This window comes from Pristis pectinata, chromosome 16 (genome assembly GCF_009764475.1).
Source record: "Pristis pectinata isolate sPriPec2 chromosome 16, sPriPec2.1.pri, whole genome shotgun sequence".
Taxonomy (NCBI): domain Eukaryota; kingdom Metazoa; phylum Chordata; class Chondrichthyes; order Rhinopristiformes; family Pristidae; genus Pristis; species Pristis pectinata.
In genome coordinates this window covers 20,219,357-20,244,044 of record NC_067420.1, presented here as the reverse complement: position 1 = coordinate 20,244,044, position 24,688 = coordinate 20,219,357, and the positions used below count along the sequence as shown (strand labels likewise).

Below are 24,688 nucleotides of genomic sequence, written 5' to 3'. Positions count from 1 at the left end.
CCATGATGTTGAGCCTGGACTGTGCTCTTCATCAGTGTTGACTTCTTATTCACTCTCAATCTCCTCAGCACTGGATCTTTCCAAAGAGAACGCAGAAAATCTTTGCTGAATCTACCAATCTGCTGCTCACCATTACATCAGAGAGGTTACTCAGGCACTGCATTGTTGGAGAAATGATACATCCCCTATTATTTCAGTGGTGCACAGATGGCATCACAGGTACTGGGATCTGCCAGCACTGTTGGCTTTCCATGAGTAAGGCAGCCGTTGACTGCACTAAAGTGTGCTCAAGGACTCCTGTTATTAAACCAGACTTTTACATTTATGAGAATGGTGTTCACTTTCTCAATGTGCAGGTTGCTGCAGGATTGTGGAAGGATTTGCTCCCATGATTCCTTTAACATGAGAGAGTTTGCACTACTGATATGCTCAGCGACAATCAGTGCTCTAAGGGTAGGATACTGGAGGACAAAGGCCATCATCTGCTTCTGTGGCTATATCCACCTATTCGCGCTCCATCCAAAGCACCCAAGCAGAGATACATTGAGAGCCACACGAGTACTAGAATGGTTTTGGAAAAGGCCACAGATCTCCTCAAGATGAGACTTTCTTGCCTGCATTGGGCCAGGAGTGCACTGCAGTAACTGCCCAGCAGAGGCAGAGACTTCATCGTGTGCTTGATGATGCACAACTTAGCAAACCAAAGTTACCAGCCACTGTCAGAGGAAGAGCCAGAAGAAGACCCAAACTTCAGGGTCATGAGGCAGGGCCATAAGCACAGCAGGAGCAAGTTGGTGGCTCACAGGGGTTGTGTCTGCTCAGTATCCACATCCTCATCTCCCAGTTGAGGAAAGCATTGTTAGTACATACCTTAGGGGCTCCCTGAAAGATATTTTTTCCCCTATGGAACCCACATAACCATTTTAAATAGAAGCCATGATCTTCTCCACACTCCAGAAGAGGGGTTTTCATAGTGAAGCATTAACTCTGTTTCTCTCTCCACAGATGCTACCTGACCAGCAAAGTGTTCACAACCTTTTCATTTCATGTTTCAGATTTCCAGCATCAGCAGCCTTTTTTTGAATTACCTCGCTGCTCCAATTGTTATCACCAGTACAGAGCAACAATACTCAGGTGGGGAGCTCAGGTGATGCTTTAAATCTCTCACATCCAACTTTGTGGGTCCACCTCCACTGACTGTAACACATGAACAAATACCTGATTCCCAATTAAATCACTTGCTCCCACATCTCATATTCCTTGGTGAACGGTGCTTTGCTTCAAGAACTCAGAACTCCACCTGAAATATGTTTTCTGTGAGGATTGCCACTCAAAACAGTGTTTTGCAGATGACCCTGACGTACATTGTGAGGACATGAAATTTCATTAAACATTGCTCCATTGCGTAGGAATGTTGTTCAGGGAGGAGCCTCCTGAAACCACCCTCCACATTCTTCTTAGTGGGCTTTGTTGGTCTCCTATAACCATTTCATCCCATTCCCCAAGTGCACAGCACCTTCCTCCCACTATGCATCTCAGACTAGGACTTGCATTGTGTTTTTGAGGGAACATCGGAAGTGTCTCCCTTTCCCTGAAGCAGCCCTGATATGTGTTGCTCTGTCTGGCCACCATGTGATATGTTCCTTTAAGAGCTGATATAGTTCTCTGATTGCTGCATATCAAACTATTGAAAGCTGCACTGAATTGACTTTGGGAGTTACACAAGTGCCATTTTAGCATTTGCTTGTGGGCATATTTCACCCTTGTGCTGTCTCACACTAGAGCTTTAGTTAATTTTGTGAAGTTTTTGAGGGGATCCTCTTTGGCACCAACTTTAAATGCAACACTGTTTAATTATAACAAGAATTCTTGACAACACTCCAAAATTAATGTGTTTCCTGAACGAAATACCAATTCCAATGCAAAGTGTCAACATTTTCAGCTTTTAGTCAATGAGTACAAAAAAGAAAGCCAAACGAAAAGGGTGATCTCTTACATGAAAGGATGCAATGTCCTCGCGATCCAGGGGTCTTTTGACGTGCATCTTACCAGCAACCTGATCAATACCGAAGACCTCCATGGGTGGCTGATCTGCCCCAGGCCCAGTGATACTGTACCGGATCTGAATATCCCTGTCTTTATCTGAGCGAATCTGAAATCAAAACCCATTGAGAGATGTGGAGAGTTAATCAAAAATATCTTTAGATTGTATAATTAAAAGACTATAGTAAATGGATACAATTGGAAAACTTCTAATATGCATCTTTCTATCATATATCATGGAATTACATAATAAGGAACAAAGGTTAATTCCGGCAAATATTGGTGAAAATTGAAATAAACTGAACTGAAGTAGACAATAAAAAATTGATCAAAACATTTATTTGGATGGAATATACCATTTCCAAGTCAGTAAGGAGTTGCTCTTGACTTTTAACATTTCAAACCGTGTGCACACATTGACAGACAATTTCAAACAGGTTACAGGTTATTACTTAAAGTTACAGATTAGGTTGTGATTTGGTGAATGTCCCATTAAGACATAGTACAGTTGTTTGTGTGTGCGTGTGTGGCGTCATTACAACAACAGGAGATAATGACGTGCTGACATTTTGGTTCAGTCAGAAAAAAGAGGGAGAGAGACACCCTGCCTGCTGGTCTCTGTATCGATGGATGAACAACAATAACTGTGTCTGTCACTACAATCCACGTATGGATTTTTGGAATGATCCAGTGGAGTCCACTTTGTCATTAACCTGTAGAAGGAAACAGGTATCTCTGTGGACAGCCATGTCTCGAATGCCTTTTGGGGTGGCAGATACTTTGGAACAAAGCAGTGGAGATCATCAGTGGAGGTGTCGTATGGGTTCCATCGTGGATGGAACATTTGGATTTCGTAATTTCTCTCCATTTTTTCTCAACATCTTCTCTTCAGTCAACGGTGGATTTGCAGAAGCCTTTGCTCACGTTTCACTTTATGGCTTGCTGAACTGAACTTTGAGAACTAGTCCTGGACTTGGAGTTTGGGAATTTGCCACACACACACTTCGAGTTTAGTTTTTGGGGTTAATGTTTAATATCTAACATTTTTTTTTCTTCTTTCTTATTATCATAAGTAGTTATTAATAAATAGTTTCTAACACTTATACATGTTTCTTTTGTTGCTGGTACATAACAAAATTGGGGGCTCGTCCGGGATCGATCCCAAGATTGATGAGGGTGGTCTGAAATCGAACTCAAGACTGGTACTAGAGGTATGGGTTTGAACAAATTGGGGTCTTCTTGGATGACTGATTGTGGTCGGTCATATAAAATTCTTTTTGATTGGTTTGTGTGTGTGGAAACCAGCAACAATGGATACATTTTTGAAAAAGCCAACTCCTGTGGGATTGCAAGGGATGAGGAAGCCTGATTTGGTGAAAATTGCCGCAGAGCCAAATCTTGAGGCAGTAACGAAATTTATGAGAAAGGCAGATACTCAGAGACTGATAGCTGGCCGTTATGTGGAGAAGGAGGTGTTTGAGGAGGAGGTGTTAAAACAGTTTCCTGGGAGTGAACCAGTGATTTCTGAGGCCCAGGTGCAGCTGGCAAAGATAGAGGCTGAATGAGAACAAACTCGGCTGAAGTTTGAGGCTGAGGCACAGCAAAGGAAGATAAATGCCCAGATAGAATTGAAGAGGATGGAGGATGAGGACAAGGAGAGACGGAGGCGGCATGAGTTAGAAATGAAACAAAAGAGTTCTGAATCTGATTCTGATGATGGTTTTATAGCCAGTAGGGAGGTTCGATTAGTCCCTCTTTTTGAGCAAGATCAGGTTGATCAGTATTTCCAACATTTTGAAAAGGTTGCTGAGAGTTCAAACTGGCCAAAGGAAAGATGGGCTCTTATGTTACAGAGTGTGATTAAAGGTAAAGCTCAACAAGCTTATTTTGCTTTGTCTGTTGGGGATGCAGCTGATTATATAAAGGTAAAACAAGCTGTGCTGAAGGCTTATGAATTAGTACCTGAAGCTTACAGGCAGAAATTTAGAGACCTGAAGAAGTCTGCAGATCAGACGTACAGGAATTTGCCAATGGAAAGAGATTATGTTTTGAATGATGGTGCATGGCTAAAAATGTAGACAGGGACTATGATGAATTGAAAGAATTGATTTTAGTGGAAGACTTTAAAAAGTGTGTCCCAGCTGAAATAACAACATGTCTAAATGAAAAGGAGGTGGCAACTTTGCAAGAAACTGCTAAGTTGGCAGATGATTATGCTTTAACCCTAAATCCAAATGGGGACAAACTAAGACCTTCTAAAAGAGTTTTGATTGGAAGCCAGTGCTGGAGAAAGTTCCCGAGCATACTTGTTATTACTGTAAGAAACCTGGTCATGTGATAGCTAATTGTTCCCTCTTGGAGAAAAAGAAAGAAAAGGAGGCCGTGCCAAATGCTTGTTTGCACGTAGTTGAACCCAAAAATCAAAAAGGTTCAGGACATGTTGTGAAAGATCAGTCCTTGTCAGAGGTAAAGGCTGAAAAGTTGGATGAGGTGAGGTAGGAATTCCGTTCTTGTGTATCAGAGGGCTTTGTTTCACTGAATGTTGGGTCACCCCAAGTGCCAGTGAAAATTCTTAGAGATACTGGGGCTTCCCAATCTATCTTGCCAGACAGTGTTTTAAATTTTGGTGAAGAAACTGATACTGGTGAGGTAAATCTAGTGCGAGGCATTACAGGTGACACTGTGTCTGAACCTTTACACCAAGTGATTTTAAAGTCAAAGTTCATAGAAGGACCTGTTGAGATAGGGATACAATCTAGTTTACCAGTGGAAGGAGTTTCGTTGTTATTAGGGAATGACCTTGCAGGTGGAGAAATTGTCCCTGTGGTACGGTTAATGACCAAACCAAGTATTGACGAGTCTAAGAACGATCCTGATGTTTATCTATCCTGTGCAGTGACTCGAGCTAGGGCTAAGGAATTAGCCAAGGCCGATAATCCTGTGCAGCCTGATTTTGTTCCCTGTGACAGCCCTAACCAGGATGCAAGTCATGATGACTTATCTGAGACTTTTCTGTCTTCACTGGAGGATCAAAATCCTTGTATTGGGCCTAAATATAAAGATTTGTCTCTATCCAGGGAAGAATTTATAGTGGAGCAGACTAAAGACCCTGAGCTTACTGAATTGAGAGAAAAAGCACTCTCAAGTGATGAGATTGAGAAGGTGCCAATTGGATATTATGTCAAAAATGGAGTGTTAATGAGGAAATGGAGACCTCCTCATGTCCCTGCTAATGAGGAATGGGAAGTTATTCACCAGGATGTGGTTCCTAAAGTTTATAGGAATGAGATTTTAAACCTGGCCCATAGTATACCTTTAGGTGATCATTTTGATGTGAATAAAACTGTAAGAAAGATTTGGAAACAATTCTATTGGCCTGGTTTGAGGAAGGATGTGGTGATGTTTTGTAGAACTTGTCACACATGACAGATGGTAGGTAAACCAAATCAAAGTCCCCCTGTGGCTCCTTTGAAGCCTATTCCTGCTTTTGGTAAACCCTTTTCGAAGGTGATTGTGGACGGTGTTGGCCCATTGCCAAAGTCTAAAGCTGAGAATCAAAACGCAGCTGTGGCCAATTCCGTTGACATTGAAAGCGCGAAAGTTGAGTCTGGTGAAGATTATGTTAGACCAAACATAATGATAGCAAGACTGAAAAGCAAATATGAGTTGGAAAACACTGAAACAAAATTGGCACATTTCCAAACTGGACAAGGAAAAAAAGAGAAACAATTAATTTTAAAATTTCAAAGCATGTTTGAAAATGGATAAAATGGAGTATGATCACATGATAAGTCACATGGAAGGCAATCAGCAATGGCCTTTTCCGATGTTAAATGGGAAAAATGTATCTTTACTAATCTGATATTCTGCAATTGTGTAGAGTGATAATTATTAACACAGTTCTTTACTAACCATATGCGCGGTTAAAAATTTTGCTCTTGTATATCAAATTTTTTTTAGGGTGGAGGTGTTATGGATTACGTTGCGATTTGGTGAATGTCCCTTTAAGACATAGTACAGTAGTGTGTGCGTGTGTGTGCGTGTGTGTGCGCGTGCGTGCGCGGCATCATTACGACAACAACAGAAGATAAAGACGTGCTGACGTTTTGGTTCAGTCAGAAAAGAGAGAGAAGGAGAGAGACACCCCGCCTGCTGGTCTCTGTATCAATGGATTACAATCCACGTATGGATTTTTGGAATGATCCAGTGGAGTCCACTTTGTCATTAACCTGTACAAGGAAACAGGTATTTCTGTGGACAGTCATGTCTTGAATGCCTTTCAGGGTGGCAGATACTTCAGAACAAAGCAGTGGAGATCATCAGTGACTGAGGTGTCGTATGGGTTCCATCGTGGAACATTTGGATTTCTTAATTTCTCTCTATTTTCTCTCTACATCTTCTCTTCAGTCAACGGTGGGTTTGCAGAAGCCTTTGCTCACGTTTCACTTTATGGCTTGCTGAACTGAACTTTGAGAACTAGTCCTGGACTTGGAGTTTGGGAATTTGCCACACACACACTTCGAGTTTAGTTTTTGGGGTTAATGTTTAATATCTAACATTTTTATTTTTTTCTTCTTTCTTATTATCATAAGTAGTTATTACTAAAATAGTTTCTAACACTTATACATGATTCAGTGTGTTTCTTTTGTTGCTGGTACGTAACATTACTCTCTTGTACTTAGCATGACTAAAATCTCCAGAGAACTTAAAAATATGGATAAATGAAAAGAAAGCTAAAAGTTAACTATTAACTGGTGAAGAATAGTATTAAAATGGAGTATTACTATCCTATCTTTCATCTCCAGCATCAGTATAAACCGGCAGTATAAACTGCCCAATGGCTTGAATAAAATGGGCATTAATGAGTTTAAGATGGTCTATAAAGTCTGTTATAAGGTCATTCCATTCTGAGAATACTTAAATGCTTCCATAAAGTCTGTTCAAGAAATTCTTGCATTTTAATACATAAGATGTTTAAATTAAATTGTACAACATTGTTTTATGTGGCATTAAGCAAATGGAAGATCAATTCTTTCTGGAATGAAAGGGAATAAAATCATCTCTATACTCCTCTGCCTCTTCCTACTTTCCTGCCATTTTAAGCCACTTCTTCAAACCACCATTTTGACCAAACATTTGGCCCTAAAATGTTCTTACGTTGCTCATTGTCCAAGTATGTTTGATAACACTCCTGCAGAGCATCTTACAGTGTTTTAGTACATTAAAGATGCTACACAAATGCAAAGTTGTTACTGCAGTTCAGTCTCCCCTTGTATGCTACCAGATGCTCAAGTGTCTAGTTCTTCTGTACATTTCTTTAGTAAGCAACATGGTAATGAGCTCACATTTCTCAATGACTGCCTCCTTTTTAGAAAATCACTTCCCTAACCTCAATCACTGAGAATCACTTTCAGAAAAATATGAAGGCTGGTCATGCATACTTGTCTTCTGACTAAATTACCAAGACTCCCAGCATATTAGCCCACCTGCTTGGCTGAATTGTTGCTGGGAGGTTGACATTTAAAAGTGTACCTGGCAGACTACTCCAGCTTGTGGAGATACCAAAGTACTGGCCTTCCTCAGATAACAGTTCTTGCAACATTACTTCTTTAATCTTTGCATAAATGATCTGTCAGTGATGCAAGCATTGCTAACAATACCTTTACTAGTTAAGCTTGTGTAATGACAAATTCAATTGCACAGCACTGTTTATTTTCTTGGATATGGTGAGATACCATAGCCACCATTTCCTGATAGTTTTGCATCACTCCAGAAATTCAACAGGGTAGTTCACAGCATGCATCAGATGTAACTTCAGCATCAAGTGATGCTATTTCCCTTGCAATACTCCTGTTGGAACATTATGGGAAATATTAATCAATGTTGTTCCAGGAATTACATTTTGATCACTCCCAACTGCTTTGTTTTCATTGCAGTGTCACAGTGGGACTCTTAAAATCAACCATAAATATAGGCAGCACAAAGCAGGGTCCAGAATTTGAGCAGTGCTGATGTAAGCGTTGATCAGCTTGAGAAGACCACCATGAAGAAAAACACTACAACTATGAGATGTCAACAATGAATTGCCCAATTAACCTTTAGCCACCTTGATCCATTTGCTAACAGTCGTATGTCTATTTCAAGCAGTACAATTCTGATATTTATGGCAATGGTCATTTCTTTTTAAACAAATAAATTGCTCTATTCCTTAGCCCTCAGGGTGATGTGTGTTCTTTGGTAAAATGGGAAGCACTCCCACCTGAAGATCAGGGGTTTAAGTTCAGCCGGTGAGATTTCAGTTGAAGAATCTAGGCAGACTCTTCAGTACGGTACTGAGGGAGTGTGGCACAGCTGTAAGTGCCATCCTTCAGATAGGACAGTAAATCAGGCCCAGAATACTCTCCGAGAGGGACATAAAAAGTTGTGTGGCATTTTGAAAAGGAGCACAGGATCTCTATGCGATGCTGGCCAATGTTTACCTCTCAATCAACATTACTGAAAACAGATTGATCATAATCACATTGTTCGTCCTGGGAGCTTGCTGTTTAAATATTGGCTGACCTGTTTTCTACCTTACAACACACAGAATTCATTGAGAAGTGCCAAAAATGATATGAAAGGTGTTATATAAGTTTGTCCTCTCTGTATTAACCTGTATAATAAGGATTACACTTCAAAAGTAATCCAGTACATATAAATACTTTAGGAAACATTACTATGTTCTGGCTAAATTTAACTGAGTGCATTGTGGTTTCTAGACAGAATTTGCTTGTTCTTATTTTTGTTCAATGTTTTAAAAATCAGACAGATATAGTGAAATATTCAGTGTCACACTACCATGAGGGATCTGCAGTGACGTGCTTGTGCTAAAAAATGTCCAAAGCACAATGGCAATGTCATTTACACTTCCAGTTTGCTGCCATTTATAGCATTTTATTTCCCATTGAAACAAGCATTTTCTATGCAGCTGTTGCTAAGCTCTAATGATTTTATGTGGTTTTCAATAAAATCCAAATCATTTTTAAAGAACCCATTAAAATTAATCCCAGGAGTCCTGTCAGTGTCTGCACTTTCTGGCAGTGTAATGCAATCTCCAGCAGTCAAAGCCCAAGCCAATTCTATACAAGAGCAAGTCTTTCCATCAATGTCAATTGTTTTAAAATTCAAGAATGTAAATAACTCCACACATAAGATTAACTTTCACAGCAAGGTAAAAAGATACACCTCACACTATTGGTTTCAAGTCTGAAACTAGCTTGGAATCCAATCAAAACAGGCTGATATAAAATGCTCCAAGATAGAGCCTGGTGACTCCTCCAGTATAGCAGGCCGTGTCATTCAATCAGATATTTGTCCTACTTTGGGGAGGTAATGGTGGGCAAAATGTTGAGTGGCACTGAAGGAGTCCAGTTACAATAAACTTGACACTTCGTGAAGATGGATGGAGAGTGGCACTTCATCATACACCCTGCAGAGCAGGCCGAAGTGGAGGGTCATTCGGAGAATGAGTCAGGAGTGGCAACCCATGTACCCGGCAGCAAAACTCATTATCCAGAGAATTTGTGGGTGGGTGGGGAAGTGAGGGCTGAATGATGCAAAAGGAGAATAAAACATGAACATTAATATCCAGAAAAAAATTAGTGCAGGTTTTTTTTATTTCTTAAATGTACCCTCTTCTCTCTGTAGTTGCTAATCAGCCTACGTCAAATAATTAGAAGATTTTTTCTGCATAGTAAATCAGATTTCATTATGCATTGAAATAAAAGGCATACCTTACTGTTTAGTACATTCAGTGCTTTCAAAATGTATTCATAGACCCATTTTCACACTTCTACAAGTTAACAAAATTCGCTACAATTAGATGTTTTAAGTGCTCTCACAAAAGAGCTAATGGATTCATTTTAAGATTCATTGTGCACATGAAGTGCCACCATGGGGCCATTTAATGTTAGCTTTCAAGTTGAGCTTATTTTAATGTCTGCAAGGAAAAACTTTTGATATTGTAACATCAAAGCCGGGTTGTCACATGGCAATGGTTTTGTGACTTGTGGTTCACTCTCTGAAATGTTGCCATGGATTTTAATTTCCCAGCTGTTGAAGATCATTTTCAATAAGTCATTAAAAGTTCTTTTTAAATTCTCATGTTTCTAACATTTTTTATTCTGCCCTCCTCTCCTGAAGGTATTGACTCCCTGCTTGGTGCATGGTACCACAGGACCTGGTCACCTTACAGTGCACTGCCCATTGTTGTATTGGAGTTTCACATGTATTAAAGATGGCATTAAGTGACAATATTCCCAGTCACAGTGAAAATGACTGGGCAATTCTGCTGTCAATCAACCTAAGTGACCACACTATTTTGCAAGGCACTGTATTTTCTGTCATCACCTCTGTTTCCTCTGACTTTTAAAATGAATCTGAGTAAAATGATTTTCTTTCCACGTCAATAAACCCTGTTTGTTGTGCACCAGACTTACACCCCAATTCACCGCCCAACTCATTGGCTGCAGCACTGTTGGCAATGGATACGCCATTAAATCAGCAAATCCAAAACAGAACAAGGATCAGACCTGGGGTCTTTTTTATGCCTGGTAACTCCTTAAATCAATCACATTAAAAATGTTACAAAAGCAAAATTCTACACATGGTGAAAATATGAACAAAAATGTTGTAAAACACCCGGTATTTCTGACAGCACTTGTGGAAGGGCATTTTAGCTCAATGACCATGCAACAGAATTCATTCAGAACAGATAAGTATTGATGAAAGATTGTCAACCCAAAACATTAACTCTTTCTCTCCATAGAAGCAGCACCTAATGAGTATCATATAAATACACGAAGATAAAACAAAGTAAAATGTGAAAGCTCGAAATAGTTGTAGATAAAAAATGAAATTTAACCAAACCAGGTTCCTAGGACACAGGCTGGGTGATTTACATCAGTGAGACCCGACACAGATTGGGGGTTCGCTTTGTTGAGCACCTTCGCTTCATCCGCCGTAACAGGCAGGATCTCCCGGTGGCCAGCCATTTTAATTCAACTTCCCATTCCCACACCAACATGTCTGTCCATGGCCTCCCCTATTGCCAAGTTGAGGCCAGACACAGATTAGAGGAACAGCACCTCATATTCCATCTTGGTAGTCTCCAACCTGACAGTATGAACATAGATTTCTCTAATTTTCAGTTACCACTCCCCTCTGTCCCCACATTTGTTTTCCCTTATCCCACTAGCCCCACCAACCCTTCTCTTTCCCCTCCCCCACCCTCTTGATCTGCCCATCACCCACATATTCCTCCCTTCCGTTCCCCTCCTCACCTCCTTCCCTTTATTCCATGGTCCACTGTCCTCTCCTGTCAGATTCCATCTTCTTCAGTCCTTTGTCACTTCCACCTATCACATCCCAGCTTCTTACACCATTCCCACTTCCCCCTCCCTCATCTGTCTATCTTCCCCCTCTCACCTAGATCCACCTATCACCTGCCAGCTCTCGCTTCATCCCCTGCCCCCACCTTTTTGTACTGGCTATCTCCCCTCTTTCCTTCCAGTCCTGAAGAAGGGTCCTGACGTGAAACATCGACTGTCCGTTTCCCTCCACAGATGCTGCCTGACCCGCTAAGTTCCTCCAGCATTTTATGGGTTGCTCCAGATTTCCAGCATCTGCAGTCTCTCTCATGTCTCCTGGGTGATTTCAGTATTTTCTGTCTGTATTTCAGATTCCCAGACCTGCACTGCTGTGTTCTACTGATGACAATAATCTCAGGGAGAAAATGCCAGACTGCAAAAATGTACCAAGTGATGAAAAAGAACATGATGGCCTCAGGCCTCCATAAGTGGACGGAAAATAAAACTCCCCTGGGAAAACTCACTCCCCTGAACCGCTTGTGCGTGAAAACCGTGAAGAGTAATTTAACTAATGCTGTATCACAAACATACTTTAACCCTCTCCAGCACCTGATGACAAAGGTATAGCACAGTGGATAATTGTATCAGAATCAGATTTATTATCACTAGCATACGTCGTGAAATTTGTTGTGTTGTGGCAGCAATACAGTGCAAGACATAAAACTTAAATGACTTAAAACCATGTTGCTTACTGCAGTCTCTGTGGCTGCAGATTTCAGCCATAGTTGTTGTAAGCAGGAGTATTTTATAATTCCCTTGGGAGCTGCACACAAAAAGTCGCCCCTCTCTGGCGCCATCTCTAGAACAATTTTAAGTGGACATGATAGCAGAGGGGATAAGATGATATCTTGCGCATTTGTTTGTTTCTTGGCACCAAAGACAGTGAACTGCATAGGAGTGGAAATCTAATTTAAAAGGTAATCTTGCTTCTTGATGATGATGGACAGGCCTGCACACTATTTACTTAAGATCCAAGTGCAGCCCACTTGGTTACTGATCTATCATTAAAATGTTAATGCAGCAACAATCCAGGCCCGGGTATTTTCTTTTTCCAAGTTGCCTTATAGGTTAAGACCAATGCCCAAGGCCATTCCTGCCCAACATATAGAGACTATCACCACTATCCCAATTCTTTGCTGAATTATTTCTGTGGGTCACCAATGAAGCTCACTTCTTCCTCTTAAGAGCACGTGTCGAGTTTGAGTGGATGCCAGGCACAGGGCCTAGAAATGTGGCCAGGGAGTAGTATGTTTTGGGCTTCATGTTCCTGAATACAGATGATTCATCACAAGACAAAGGAGCAGAAGTAGGCCATTCGGCCCATTGAGTCTGCTCTGCCATTTCACCATGAGCTAAACTATTCTCCCATCTAACCTCAATTCCCGGCCTTTTCCCCATATCCCTTGATACCTTGACTAATTAGATACCTAATTAGATTCATTGTCCACTTTGGATAATGAATATAAATAATTGTCAATATAAAAGAAAAACAAAGGAAGAAAGTTGACATGTTAGCATTGGAAATATTGGGCCCATCTTGTCTGCCCTAAATTTCAGTTTGTAACAGATGATAATAATTAGCAATCTCAGAATGACCCACCAGCACCACCACCCCATTCCTCACACCCTAACAAAAGGAACATATTTACTCAGTGTAACCATCCAATAGATTCCTGAACAGCATAAATTGATGTACATCGGGCACCTCATTAGACTTAGTGGCAATATTCCTCCATCTTGAATTAGGAGCTTGTGAGTCTTGGCTCACAGTTTGGTGATACCAAAGGATTGTTCACCCGGACAAACACAAGTTGCTTTATTCCACTTGGTGGCATCTTACATTGGACCAATCTGATTAAAATGTTTTATACACAAAAAAATGTCTATATTTTCTATAATAAAAATAATAATAATGAATAACGATAAAAATGAATGAGGAAAAAATAGCTATTAACAATTCAGGGTATAATGAATTCAGGGATATTATAAACTTGAGCAGCAGCCACTTAGATGAAGGACCTGGGCGGACAACCAAGAATGAAACAAGGCTGAAGAGATATTGATGAGTTGACATTTATGGAGGATTGCAGACTGCCTGGTAAAGCAATGGGCTGATCAGCTCCAGAGATGATAATGGGTTTGTTTAAAGCATCAGGATGTCAAGGTTGTGAAGAGTCTGATGAACGACGAGTGGTTGGCTGAGTTGATGGGATCAAAGGTAAGGGTAGCCAGCTAATGGAGAGGACAAAACTCGATGCCTTTAGTCTTCCCAATATTCAACAGAAGAAAATTACCAACTGTCCAAACTTGACATTCCATTATCCATACGGTACCACTGGCAAGGCCAGCATTTAAAGCTCATCTTTATCTGCCTCTGCAAAGCAATTCCAGAGGGAAATTAATAGTCAATCCTATTGATCTGGAGTTGGACTCTCTAAACCCAGACATACAAACGCACTAATTAGGACCAGGGTCAGATCACTCAGCCCTCAGGTTTGCTCCACCACTTAATAAGATCATGGTTGTTCTGACTGTAACTTCAACTCCACATTCCCAGCTACTACGGTAACCCTTAGCCCTTTCTCATCAAGAACCTACCTACTTGTGCCTTAAAAACATTTGAAGATTCTGCTTCCACCACCCTTTGAGGAAGAGAGTTCCAAAGACTTATGAAACTCAAGGGGGAGAAAATGATGTCATCCTTGTCTGAAATAAGCAAATCCTCATTTTTCAACTGTGCTCCCTAAGATTCAATTTCTTTCACAAGAAGAAATACCTTCTCCACATCCACCCTGTCAGGACTCCTTGCACGTTTCAGTCAAGTTACCGCTCATTCTTCTAAGCTCCAGCAGATAAAAGCCTGGCCTGTGCAGCTGACTGGGTGAGATGACAGACTTCCTTCCTTAAAAAGGGCACTAATGAACCAGAAAGCTGAAAACAATAATATAGCAGTTTCACAATCACAATTACTGAAACCATGCTTTCATTCCAGATTTATTTAATCAATGAAATTTAAATTTACATATGGCATGGGAGGATTAAAATTCATGTCCATCAATCATTATTCCAGCTCTCTGGAATATTAATGTCACTTCTTTTTTCAGAAAGGGTGAGGAGGGGTTAAGAAACGTGGCGAAGCGGTGGAGTTAGATGTCTTCAGTGTATATGGGGTGACACCATGTTTCACAAGATGTTTCTAAGGAAAAGGTTTAAAAAAAAGGAGTGGGGGGGGGGCAGGATCATCCTTTGCAAAAGATGGAGGAAATGATATGATGACAGGTGAACAAGACACTGTTTAAGAGACTATGACTGGAAGCAGACAGATAAGAACCGACCAATAGAGGAGAGACATCTTTCTTCATAAATCATTGACAAAAGCTCCAATGGGTTTATGAAATCTATGAAACAAACGTAAGTGTTTGCAGGATAGGAATACTGAAGATTTTCTGCAAACTTATGGTACGTAAATATGCTTCAAATCCGTTGATCATAGTGCTATTTTTAAAGCACTAAACCACTGTGCAATTATTTTCTATTCTTCAAACTGCTTTTTCTCTGGATTGCATCCCAAAGATTAATGTCCTTGTGGCTCCCTTACAATATGGTGCATTCCCTTTATATCTATAACTTACGTTTCTACATGTTTGTGTCCAGCAGGAAAGCACCCCATTCAGCTGTTCCTGTCCATCTGTCACAGAGTCTGTGACACTACCTGACAACTGAACTGGTAAAGAGTTAGACTAAAATTATTTCAGTGGAAGTAACACAGAACTTTACTTTCATGGCTCTCGGTGATTTCCAGCAAAATTAAATTAAAGGCTGTGTAGTACTTTTAATGTAGTTTTAAATAGTGGTTATGCATTATTTGTGCTCTCTTGATTGAATAATGGCATTCTATTTTGGGGTTAAGAATTAGTGTAGAGACGGGAATAGGGCAGAGAATCAGAGAAGAAATGTGCCAATTTGAATTGGGCCAAGAGAGGAGAGAGTGCCAGGATGACTAGAGAGGAGTGGGAAGGAGGTGATGTGCTATCTGTCACTCTGTGACAAGTATATAAAGCAATTTTCAAACCATTTAATAATCAGGCTGAGAGTACCAATTTATAAACACAATAACCAGCAATCTCTTCACAATAAATAGGGGAAATCCTGCATTTTTTTGTCACAATCTCCCATCATATGACTTAGAAAAAGCACAAGCCCAGCAATCAAAGCAACTGTGTGAGGAACATAACTGTTAGTAGTACTGGAATGAGCAGGTTCATGGTGACATCCCTGGCAGGTATCTGCACCATCATGTGTACCTTCTAACGAGGCAGCAGAAAGCAAAACTCTAGCTGAGCAAATGGCCCTATCACCATCAGATAGGGCAGCAGCTCCCTTTGATGATAGATGGGAGATGGGATTAGCTTAAATTGGCATCATGGTTGGCACCGATATCATGGTCCGCAGGGCCTGTACCTGTGCTGTACTGTTCTATGTTCTACGTTTATGAGGAAGAGGCAAATTCTTGGGCACTGGGGTTCCCAGAATTGCTGGTTGCCATGAGATACGTCTCAGCACACTGGGTACACAAGGTTGCAAAGACTTGCTACCATTCAGACAGCATGGCCAATTTTTCAACTGCAGACCAGGACCAGAGCAGACTGACAGATCTTAGGTGTTTGTTCCTTACCAACCACTCCCTGGAATCAACTCTGTGCGGTCTGAGCAGCTTTCTCCTCGCGGAGAGGTGTGTGAGCAGGGAGCACACATGCAGGCAAATGCCTGAAAACAAATGAGTTCTCAAGTGTCATTTTGCCACTCCAGCAGGACAGTACCTTGTTCATACAAGTCATCTCTCTGTTCACACAGCAGAGTAATTTGCTGATGCGTCATGGCGCTGTTCATGGAGAACGACCAGTGCTCACATCACCTGTTTGGTGGAGAACTGTAAGCTGCTCATAGGTTGCATTCTTGTGCCCACTGACAGCAGCAATCCACTCACTGCTGAATGAGCAGAGTGATCTGCTCACAAGTGGTAGTTTACTCTTTCTGAAAAGCTCCAAGCTCCTCTACAGCCTGATCACTATCTAGATCCGGGCATGATTTAAAGAAGCAGAAAGATACATGTGCCCTCTATCTGTAGCTCCAGAGCATTCATCACCGGAACTCGTCGTTACTGTGTGATGGGATTGTCACTGTTCCCCTCCAAAGAGATGCACTCACCCAGAGTGGAGGCCATGGTCTCCTGTCTCTGCACCAACTCCTACAAGAGCATGGGCATGGATGCCTCCATGTTTTTGTCATCTCATGCACTCAGCCAGTGAGACCTTACCACAACATTCTGCATTTGCATCACCCATGCCATGAAAGCATATCAGTTATGGTCCTCAACCTCAGGACCAGCATGGTTGTAACATTCAGTGGGCCCCCACACCAGATTCACTGTGCTTCAATGTCAGACTGCAACCCACCAACCCCTGGTGTATCTCTCTGTGACACATCTCTTTAACCCATTTTGTTCATCCCTCATGGTACCAGTCATTGAGGTGATGCTGGGGGTATCAAACACAATGAGGCTCTCTGCTTATCATCATTAGCCTCTCCCTCTTCTTCATCTCCCTCCAGCTTTCTTCTCAGAGTCTGTGCCATACTGCATGACTCAGTGACTCTAATTGTATGGTTTGCAAACCAGATAAAGGTTTACTGTTTCAAACATGTTTTTGACCAATTTTGCAAAGTTATGAAAAGTATTGAATTTGATGCGACCTGCAAATGCAGCAATGTTTTTGCAACATAGAGACATACAATCCAATTTCTCAGCTTGTGTTTGCATTTGGATTGAGAATCCAAAACTAGAGTCCATCAATACAAGGGAGTATCTGTTCAATCCAACAGAAACTTCAAAATAGACTTGTGTGTAAAGAGTGGTGAGAATAATGAAAATTAAGATTAAAGGGTGTTAATGAGGCAAACAACACTGAGCAACACACAAAAAATGCTGGAGGAACTCAGCAGGTCAGGCAGCATCTATGGAGGGAAAAGAACAGCTGACATTTCAGGCCGAGACCCTTCATCAGGCCATTGATGCATTTAAATGGAAGCTAGATAAGCACAAGAAAGAAAGTGAATAACATGCTGGCTGATAGGGTTAGATTTGAGAAGGTTAGTAACATACTCACATCTTGTATGGTGCACAAGGAGCTTCCAAGATCACTTCAGGCAAACAACCTGTTTCTACATTGTCAATTTTGAAGCTGGGTGGGGGGGGGGGGGGGGGGGGGGGGGGGGGTGGCGGGGGTGGTGACTGTATAGCTGGGAGTTGGGGTGACTGGTTTTCCCACAAAACAGAATTTGACCTCACAGCCTGCAGATTTCCTTTGACAAGTTCCCTACCAAAACCCAGTCACCCTAATTAAATGCTTGGCTCCCAGTCAGATTGGGAGTCTATAAATACTTCTGTGTCCAATGGGAGTTAATCCTTGACTGGGTGGGACAGGTTGTCTGACGGGAAACTGGGGAGCTTGGCCAGATGGAAGTATTTATCTTCTTAAATCTCTCCTCCCTTCAGCTTCCCATGTTTCTAGAGAAATCTGGCCAACCAGAGTTAAACTTCAAAGCAAGTATAATAGAGACTCTCAGCCTCGGCAAAGTACTTAATTTTTAAATCAACTCATGAGAGGGGATTGGCTTCTCAATCTGTGTCCTACCTACACTGGACTTGGCAGTAGGCAGATTCCAGTCAAGCTGGGATTGTGTTTGATGTTTCTCACACAAACTCAACCTACCCATTTTAAAATTCACTCCCACATGAGCATGTGGTTACATTCTCAAGTATTATGAGCTTTTGTCCCAATGTCCACGGAGTCTTAATTGCACAGGTTTACATCAAGGGATGCTTTTACTCAGTCAGCTCTTGATAATTTTCATTGGTGGGTGTATATTAAAATGTTTTCAAACTTTTATGAACAAGCAGCTCAGAACATGCAGTGTAGATCTCTTTAAAATATTAGATAGAAACCTCAGAAGTAGACTGATTCATTGGGCTGGATATGTCACATGTGAATCAGCCAAGATAATTTACAAAGTAGGTGCATTTTTGTGAGCGTGCAATCTGTGTTGGTGTGGATTACTGCAATTCAATTGGACAGCAGGGTCAGGTGGTGTGCCTGCTTTGTTACAATTAAAACATTTATGGGTGACCCTGCATTACAGCTGTTCAGGTCACAGACATTTGTTCTTACAGAATTCACAAATCACTGCTCAAACATTTGAGATGGGGGAGAAAGATCACTCTCATGGAGCTTGTGTGAAAAAAAGTAAATAAATAAACACAAAATTTATTTATTTTTAAAACTTACATTTTTTTTGTTGACACATTCGCAGATGAAGCAACTACACGTCACGGAAAATTCCGAAACGGCCCATTTTCTTGGAATGCAACCCCTCTCCTCCACTGTAACACAGGGATCATCTCTAATCTGAAGCAGGAGCTTAAAGTCTCAATGTGTTCATACGTTAGGTTGTTTCGCTTTGCAAATAAATCGCTACCTTTTATATATTCATTATGAATGTGCTACAAATGGCAAATGAGAATAGGATCTCCGGTAGTCTTTATTGAGATTATTGAAGATTGTCAACTGGTTAGTTTTAGGGTGTACACATAGCATCAGAAATGATTCTTCTTTGCTGTGATTTCTTGTGCCAGCTCACCTGGAATCTCATTTTTCTAAGGCCACCACATGTACTAATGAGACTGCGTTGCACAGCAAGCCATGGTGACAAAGGAAAGCAACACTGCATTATCACTGGACCAAGTTCAGCAAAGTCACTGCTGAATAACATTAGGTCAACATGGTTGCAACATTATTAGTGTCGGGAATGACCATGCTAAAAACAAAATTCAACTCATTTCTTGAATATTCTTTGAGTGATCACTATCATTATTTGTGGAGGAGGAATTACCATGTGAGCTCAAAATTATGTGCACTGCCAGTGTAAAAAAAGCAATGCCCTTGACAGAGACTGGAATAAAAACAAGTGAAAGATGACATATCTTCTTGCACCACTCAAGGCCGTAGGCACTCACATGGGCCCCAGAAGCACTCGTCTTTTTGTTGGCGACTTGGGGAAGTCCTTGTTCCAAACCTACCCTGGCACCCTTCCCAAACTCTTTCTCCACTACATCGGTGACTGCATTGCTGCTGCTTCCTGCACCCATGTGGAACTCATCAATTTTATTACTTTTCCACCCTGCCCTCAAGTTCACTGGACTTCTCTTCCTTTTCTGGATCTGTCTCCAACTCAGGAGACAAACTAACCACCAATATCTACTATAAACCTGACTCCTGTAGCTACCTCGACGACACCCCTTCCAGTCCTCCTTCTTCCAGACGGTAGCTTCCCCTCTGTCTTAGTTGATGGAGCACTCACACACATTTCCTCCATTTCCAACACGTCTGCCTTCACCACCTCCCTGCTCCACCCCCAGACAGAACAGAGGTAGAGCTCCCCTGGTCTTCACCTTTCTTCCCACTACTCTCTGCAACCAGCATATCATCCTTCGCAATTTCCACCAGATTCAGAGGCATCCTGCCACCAGTCACATCTCCTCCTCTCCCCCCTTCCTGCTTTCCACAGGGACCACTTTCTTCTTGACTCCCTGGTCTGCTCATCTCTCCCCACCCACCTTTCTCTGTCCCCTGGCACTTTCTCCTTCAACCGTAGGAGCTGCAGCTCATTCCCTCACCACCAGCCGGGGACCATAACAGCCCTTCCAGATGAGGCAGAGATTCACATGCACCTCCTTCAAGCTCATCTACTGCATTCAGTGCTTGGAATGTGTTCTCCTCTACATCGGCTACAACCAAGCATAGACCAGGTGACAGTTTTGAAATGCACCCGCGCTCTGTTCACAACAGCCATCTTGAGTTTCCTGTTGTATGACATTTCAATTCCCCTTCTCATTTCACTCCCACACTGCCCTGTCTGACATCGGCCTTCTCCATTTCTGCAGTGAATCCAAACTCAAACTCAAACTCAAAGAACACCACCACAAATTCTGCTTAGGAAGCTTACAATGCATGAACATTGAATTTTCCAATGTCAAGTGACCCACATTCCCCTGTATTTGTTTCCCACTTCCACCAGTCCACTCAGGTTTTGTGTTCACCTTTTCCATCCCTCCCCCACCTGCCCATGATTCCCCTCATCATCTGGTTCCATGGATCACCTACCAACCCCTGTCCCACCCCTCCACTTCTTTGCCCCAGTCCTAATACAGAGTCTCAACTCGAAACGTCAACATATCCCTTTTGCCTCCACAGATCCTGCTTGACCTGCTGAGTCCTTCCAGTAGTTTATTTTTTCCTCCAGATTTAAGCTCCAGACATTGTGCTAAATCTGGAAGATTACTTTAATCCAAAGCTGTTAGAAATAGGCACGCACTATGTTTGCGACAAGGAGCCAAAAACAAGATGAAACAATTAATGAGGACATTGTTTCATTAAAGAACCTAATGGAGTGAAGAATAACAGGTCTAAGTGAATGAGCAGCTGAAATAAGTTAGAATTACTTAAAAAGTATTGGAGAAATTATTGGGACTAAAAGCCAATAAATCCCCTGAAACTGATGACCTACAATCCAAGGTTTTGAAAGGGGTTGATACGGGCATAATGAATGCACCAGTTATCATGTTCCAAAATTCCACAGATTCTAGAATGATTCAGAATGATTTAAGGTAGCAACAACCGAATGCTGAATGCAATGATTTAATGTCGAATGACTTAACGTGGCAAAAGTATGTCCATTATTTTAATAAATGGAGGGCGAGAGAAAACAGCATCTACAGATAAGCAGCATCAGTTATAGGGAAAATGCTGAAAACTATTGTTTGCAAGTGATAACAGTATATCCGGAAAACAATAATAGGATCAGACAGAGGTAACATGGAATTATGAAAGGAAAATCTGATGACATTTTTTGAAGTTGTAACTAGCAGAATAGATAAGAAGGAACTAGTGCGTGTTGGGTATTTGGATTTCCTTAAGGCCTTCAATAAGATACAATACAGATAATTAAATAAAATTAGAACACAAAGGATTGGGGTACTTTACTGGAATAGATTAAGAATTGGTTAAGGAACCAAAAGCAGGAATAAATGAGTAATTTTTAGATTTGGAGGCTATCACTAGTGAGGAGCCACAGGGATCAGGGCTGGGACTCCAGCTGTTCAGGATCTATATCATTGGTTTGGATAAAGAGACTAAATATAACAAGTTTGTCGATAATGCAAAATTGGGGAGCAATGTGGGTTGTGAGAAGGATGCAGAGAGGCTTCAGGGGGAATACAGACAGCCTAAATGAAGGGGTGAGAACACGGCAAGTGGAATATAATGTCCAAAAATGTGAGGTCATCCACATTGGTAGAAAAAAAAGAGGGACAGAGTAGTTTTAAAATGTTGAAAGGAACCAACATGTCCTTGTACACAAATCACAGGAAATTTACATCCAGGTGCAGGAGGCAATTGGGAAGGCAAGCAGTATGTTACCCTTTATTGTGGAGGATTTGAGCATAAGAGTAAATGTAATACTGTACATCTATAGTAAGTACTTTCATGTACTTACTGTAATTATATAGGTGACTGGTGAGACCTCACATGGAATATTGTAGAAGGTATGGTCTCCCTATGCAAGGAAGGAGATATTTGCAATAGACGGAATGCAAAGAGACAGATTGATCTGTGGGATGGGGAGTTGGATCGATGAGGAAATGTTAAACAGACTGAGTCCGTGTTGTCTAGTGTTTGGAAGAATGAGAAGTAATTCCACTGGAATGTATAACATTCTTACCTGACTTGATAGGGTAGGATGATGTTTCCCTGGTTGAGATATCGAGAACCAAGTGTCATAGTATCAAGATAAGGGATTGGCCATTCAGGATTGAAATGAGAAGTGATTTCGTCAGCCAGAGATAAAGTATCAGCTGTGATCTTACTGAAAGCAGAGCATCCATAAGGGGAAATGGTCTTCTCTGCTTCTACTTCTAGCGTTCTTTTCCTTCTCATGTAATTTTGGTGCCCTTTAGATAATGCCTTTGCTACAGGTTCGTGCATGAACTGGTCAGTGAAAGAACGCAGCCAAAGCTGTTGAGGATGCAAAACCTGACATTTGAAGCTGCACGTAAAGTTGTTGTGCTGAGGAAAACAACATTCAAGAATGTAGAGTATGTTGTCCACTATGAGTGATTGGCATATTTGCAGTCCGCAGTCAGGAAACTGGATGTCAAAGCATGCTGATGAGAGCAGATTAGTCACTAGCTTTCAAGTCAATGGGCATCATTCATCAGTCTCATCAGTTTAGAAATGTCACATGCGTCAGTTGCCAAAAGATCAGATTTCGACAACCTGATGATCCAAGGCTAAATCAGGAATGAAAGTAATTTCAGTGGCAATTTGAAACAACCACAGAACAAAGGGCATCATAGTTTGGAAGTTCTATCAGAAAAAAAGGAATTGGGAGTGTACAGTATCTATGCCACTCGTAATAGCGGCAGCAAACAGACAGACTTTAATGTCAAAGTGTTGATCAACAATCTTGCTGCAGACTGTTCAGAAATGAGTCAAGACAGTTTAGTGAGTTCAGCCAGATACATTGATGGAAAACATTGACAAACTGCAAACCTCTGCTGGTGACATGAGGGCAAATAGAGTGCAAGGTCCAACACAATTTTCAGCAAGTGCAGCCATCCATCATTGCAGCAAACTATGAAAACAAGCTAACTTTAATGTGGGAAGGACTGGTGAAGACAACTCAAGATAGATTGGGAGAATGTTTTTTGCACTGACAATTCAATGTTACGCTATTGGAATGGTATGATGATATTTTAAAGATGGCTGCACTGGTATGGCAATGTGCAATACGCACAACTGTATCTGGCCAACTGGAAAGATGGTTATTACAAGCCTCGACCAGTCCCATATACGCTGAAGCATCAATCAAGAAGGAACTGGATAGGGTAAAACGAAATGGTGTGCTTGTGAAAATCACCTGAGTAAGTGGAACACATCAATTGCAGTTGTGGCAGAGGCAGACAAAATGGTTCTGTGGCAAATATAAGGTCTCAATAAAACAACCCATAGTTGATAAAATAACACCTTGAAACTACTTTGAAGTGTTTGTACAATCAAAGTTATTGACAGAAATGGACATCATCTTGTCTACACGCAGTTGAATGTCAACATTGAACTGATTGCCAACACATACACAGGGTTTTAGTCATTCACAGAATTGTCCAATGGAATCATGTCTTCACCTGACATTTTCCAAGCCAAGATGTGGATTTTGCAAGGAGTGGATCTTGACTGTTGATTATCACAAACACAAAAGAAGAAAATTATGAAGTATTTAAGAGGTGACATGAGCACAACTGAATCAGAATCAGGTTTATTATCACTGACTTATATGTTGTGAAATTTGTTGTTTTGCAGCAGCAGTATAGTGCAAGACATAATAATTATTATAAATTACAAAATTAATAAATAGTGCAACAAGAAAGGAATAACAAAGTAGTATTCATGGGTTCATGGACCATTCAGAAATCTGACGGCAGAGGGGAAGAAGCTGTTCCTGAAACACTGAGTGTGGGTCTTCAGGCTCCTGTACCTCCTCGCCGATGGTAGGACCGAGAAGAGGGCATGTCCCAGATGTTGAGGGTCCTTGTTGATGGATGCTGCCTTCTTGAGGCACCGCCTCTTGAAGATATCCTCGATGGTGGGGAGGGTTGTGCCCATGATGGAACTTGGCTGAGTCTGCAACCCTCTGCAGCTACTTGTGATCCTGTGCTTTGGAACCTCCATAACAGACTGTGATACAAGTAGTCAAAATGCTCGCTACCATACATCTATAGGAATTTGCAAGAGTCTTTGGTGACATACCAAATCTCCTCAAACTCCTGACGAAGTAATGCCACTAGCATGCTTCCTTCATGATTGCATCAATGTGTTGGGCCCAGGATAGATCCTCCGAGATGCTGACGCCCAGGAACTTGAAGCTGCTCACTCTTTCCACCACGGATCCCTCAATGAGGACTGGTGTGTGTTCTCCCAACTTCCCCTTCCTGAAGTCCACAATCAATTCCTTGATGTTGCTTATGTTGAGTGTGAGGTTGTTGTTGCAACACCATTCAACCAACAGATCTATCTCACTCCCGTACACCCCCTCGTCACCATCTGAGAGTCTACGGACAACAGTGGTAT

General features: G+C 41.4%; 1 protein-coding gene across 1 annotated transcript in view; it reads right to left on the bottom strand.

The window, feature by feature from the left end:
* Positions 1–24,688, bottom strand: part of LOC127578909 (cadherin-4-like) — a 476,299-nt gene that overhangs the window by 94,938 nt on the left and 356,673 nt on the right. Inside the window, exon 5 of the mRNA XM_052031464.1 lies at positions 1,997–2,152. Coding sequence (XP_051887424.1) covers positions 1,997–2,152 — 156 coding nt within the window. The remainder of the gene's footprint in view (positions 1–1,996; positions 2,153–24,688) is intronic.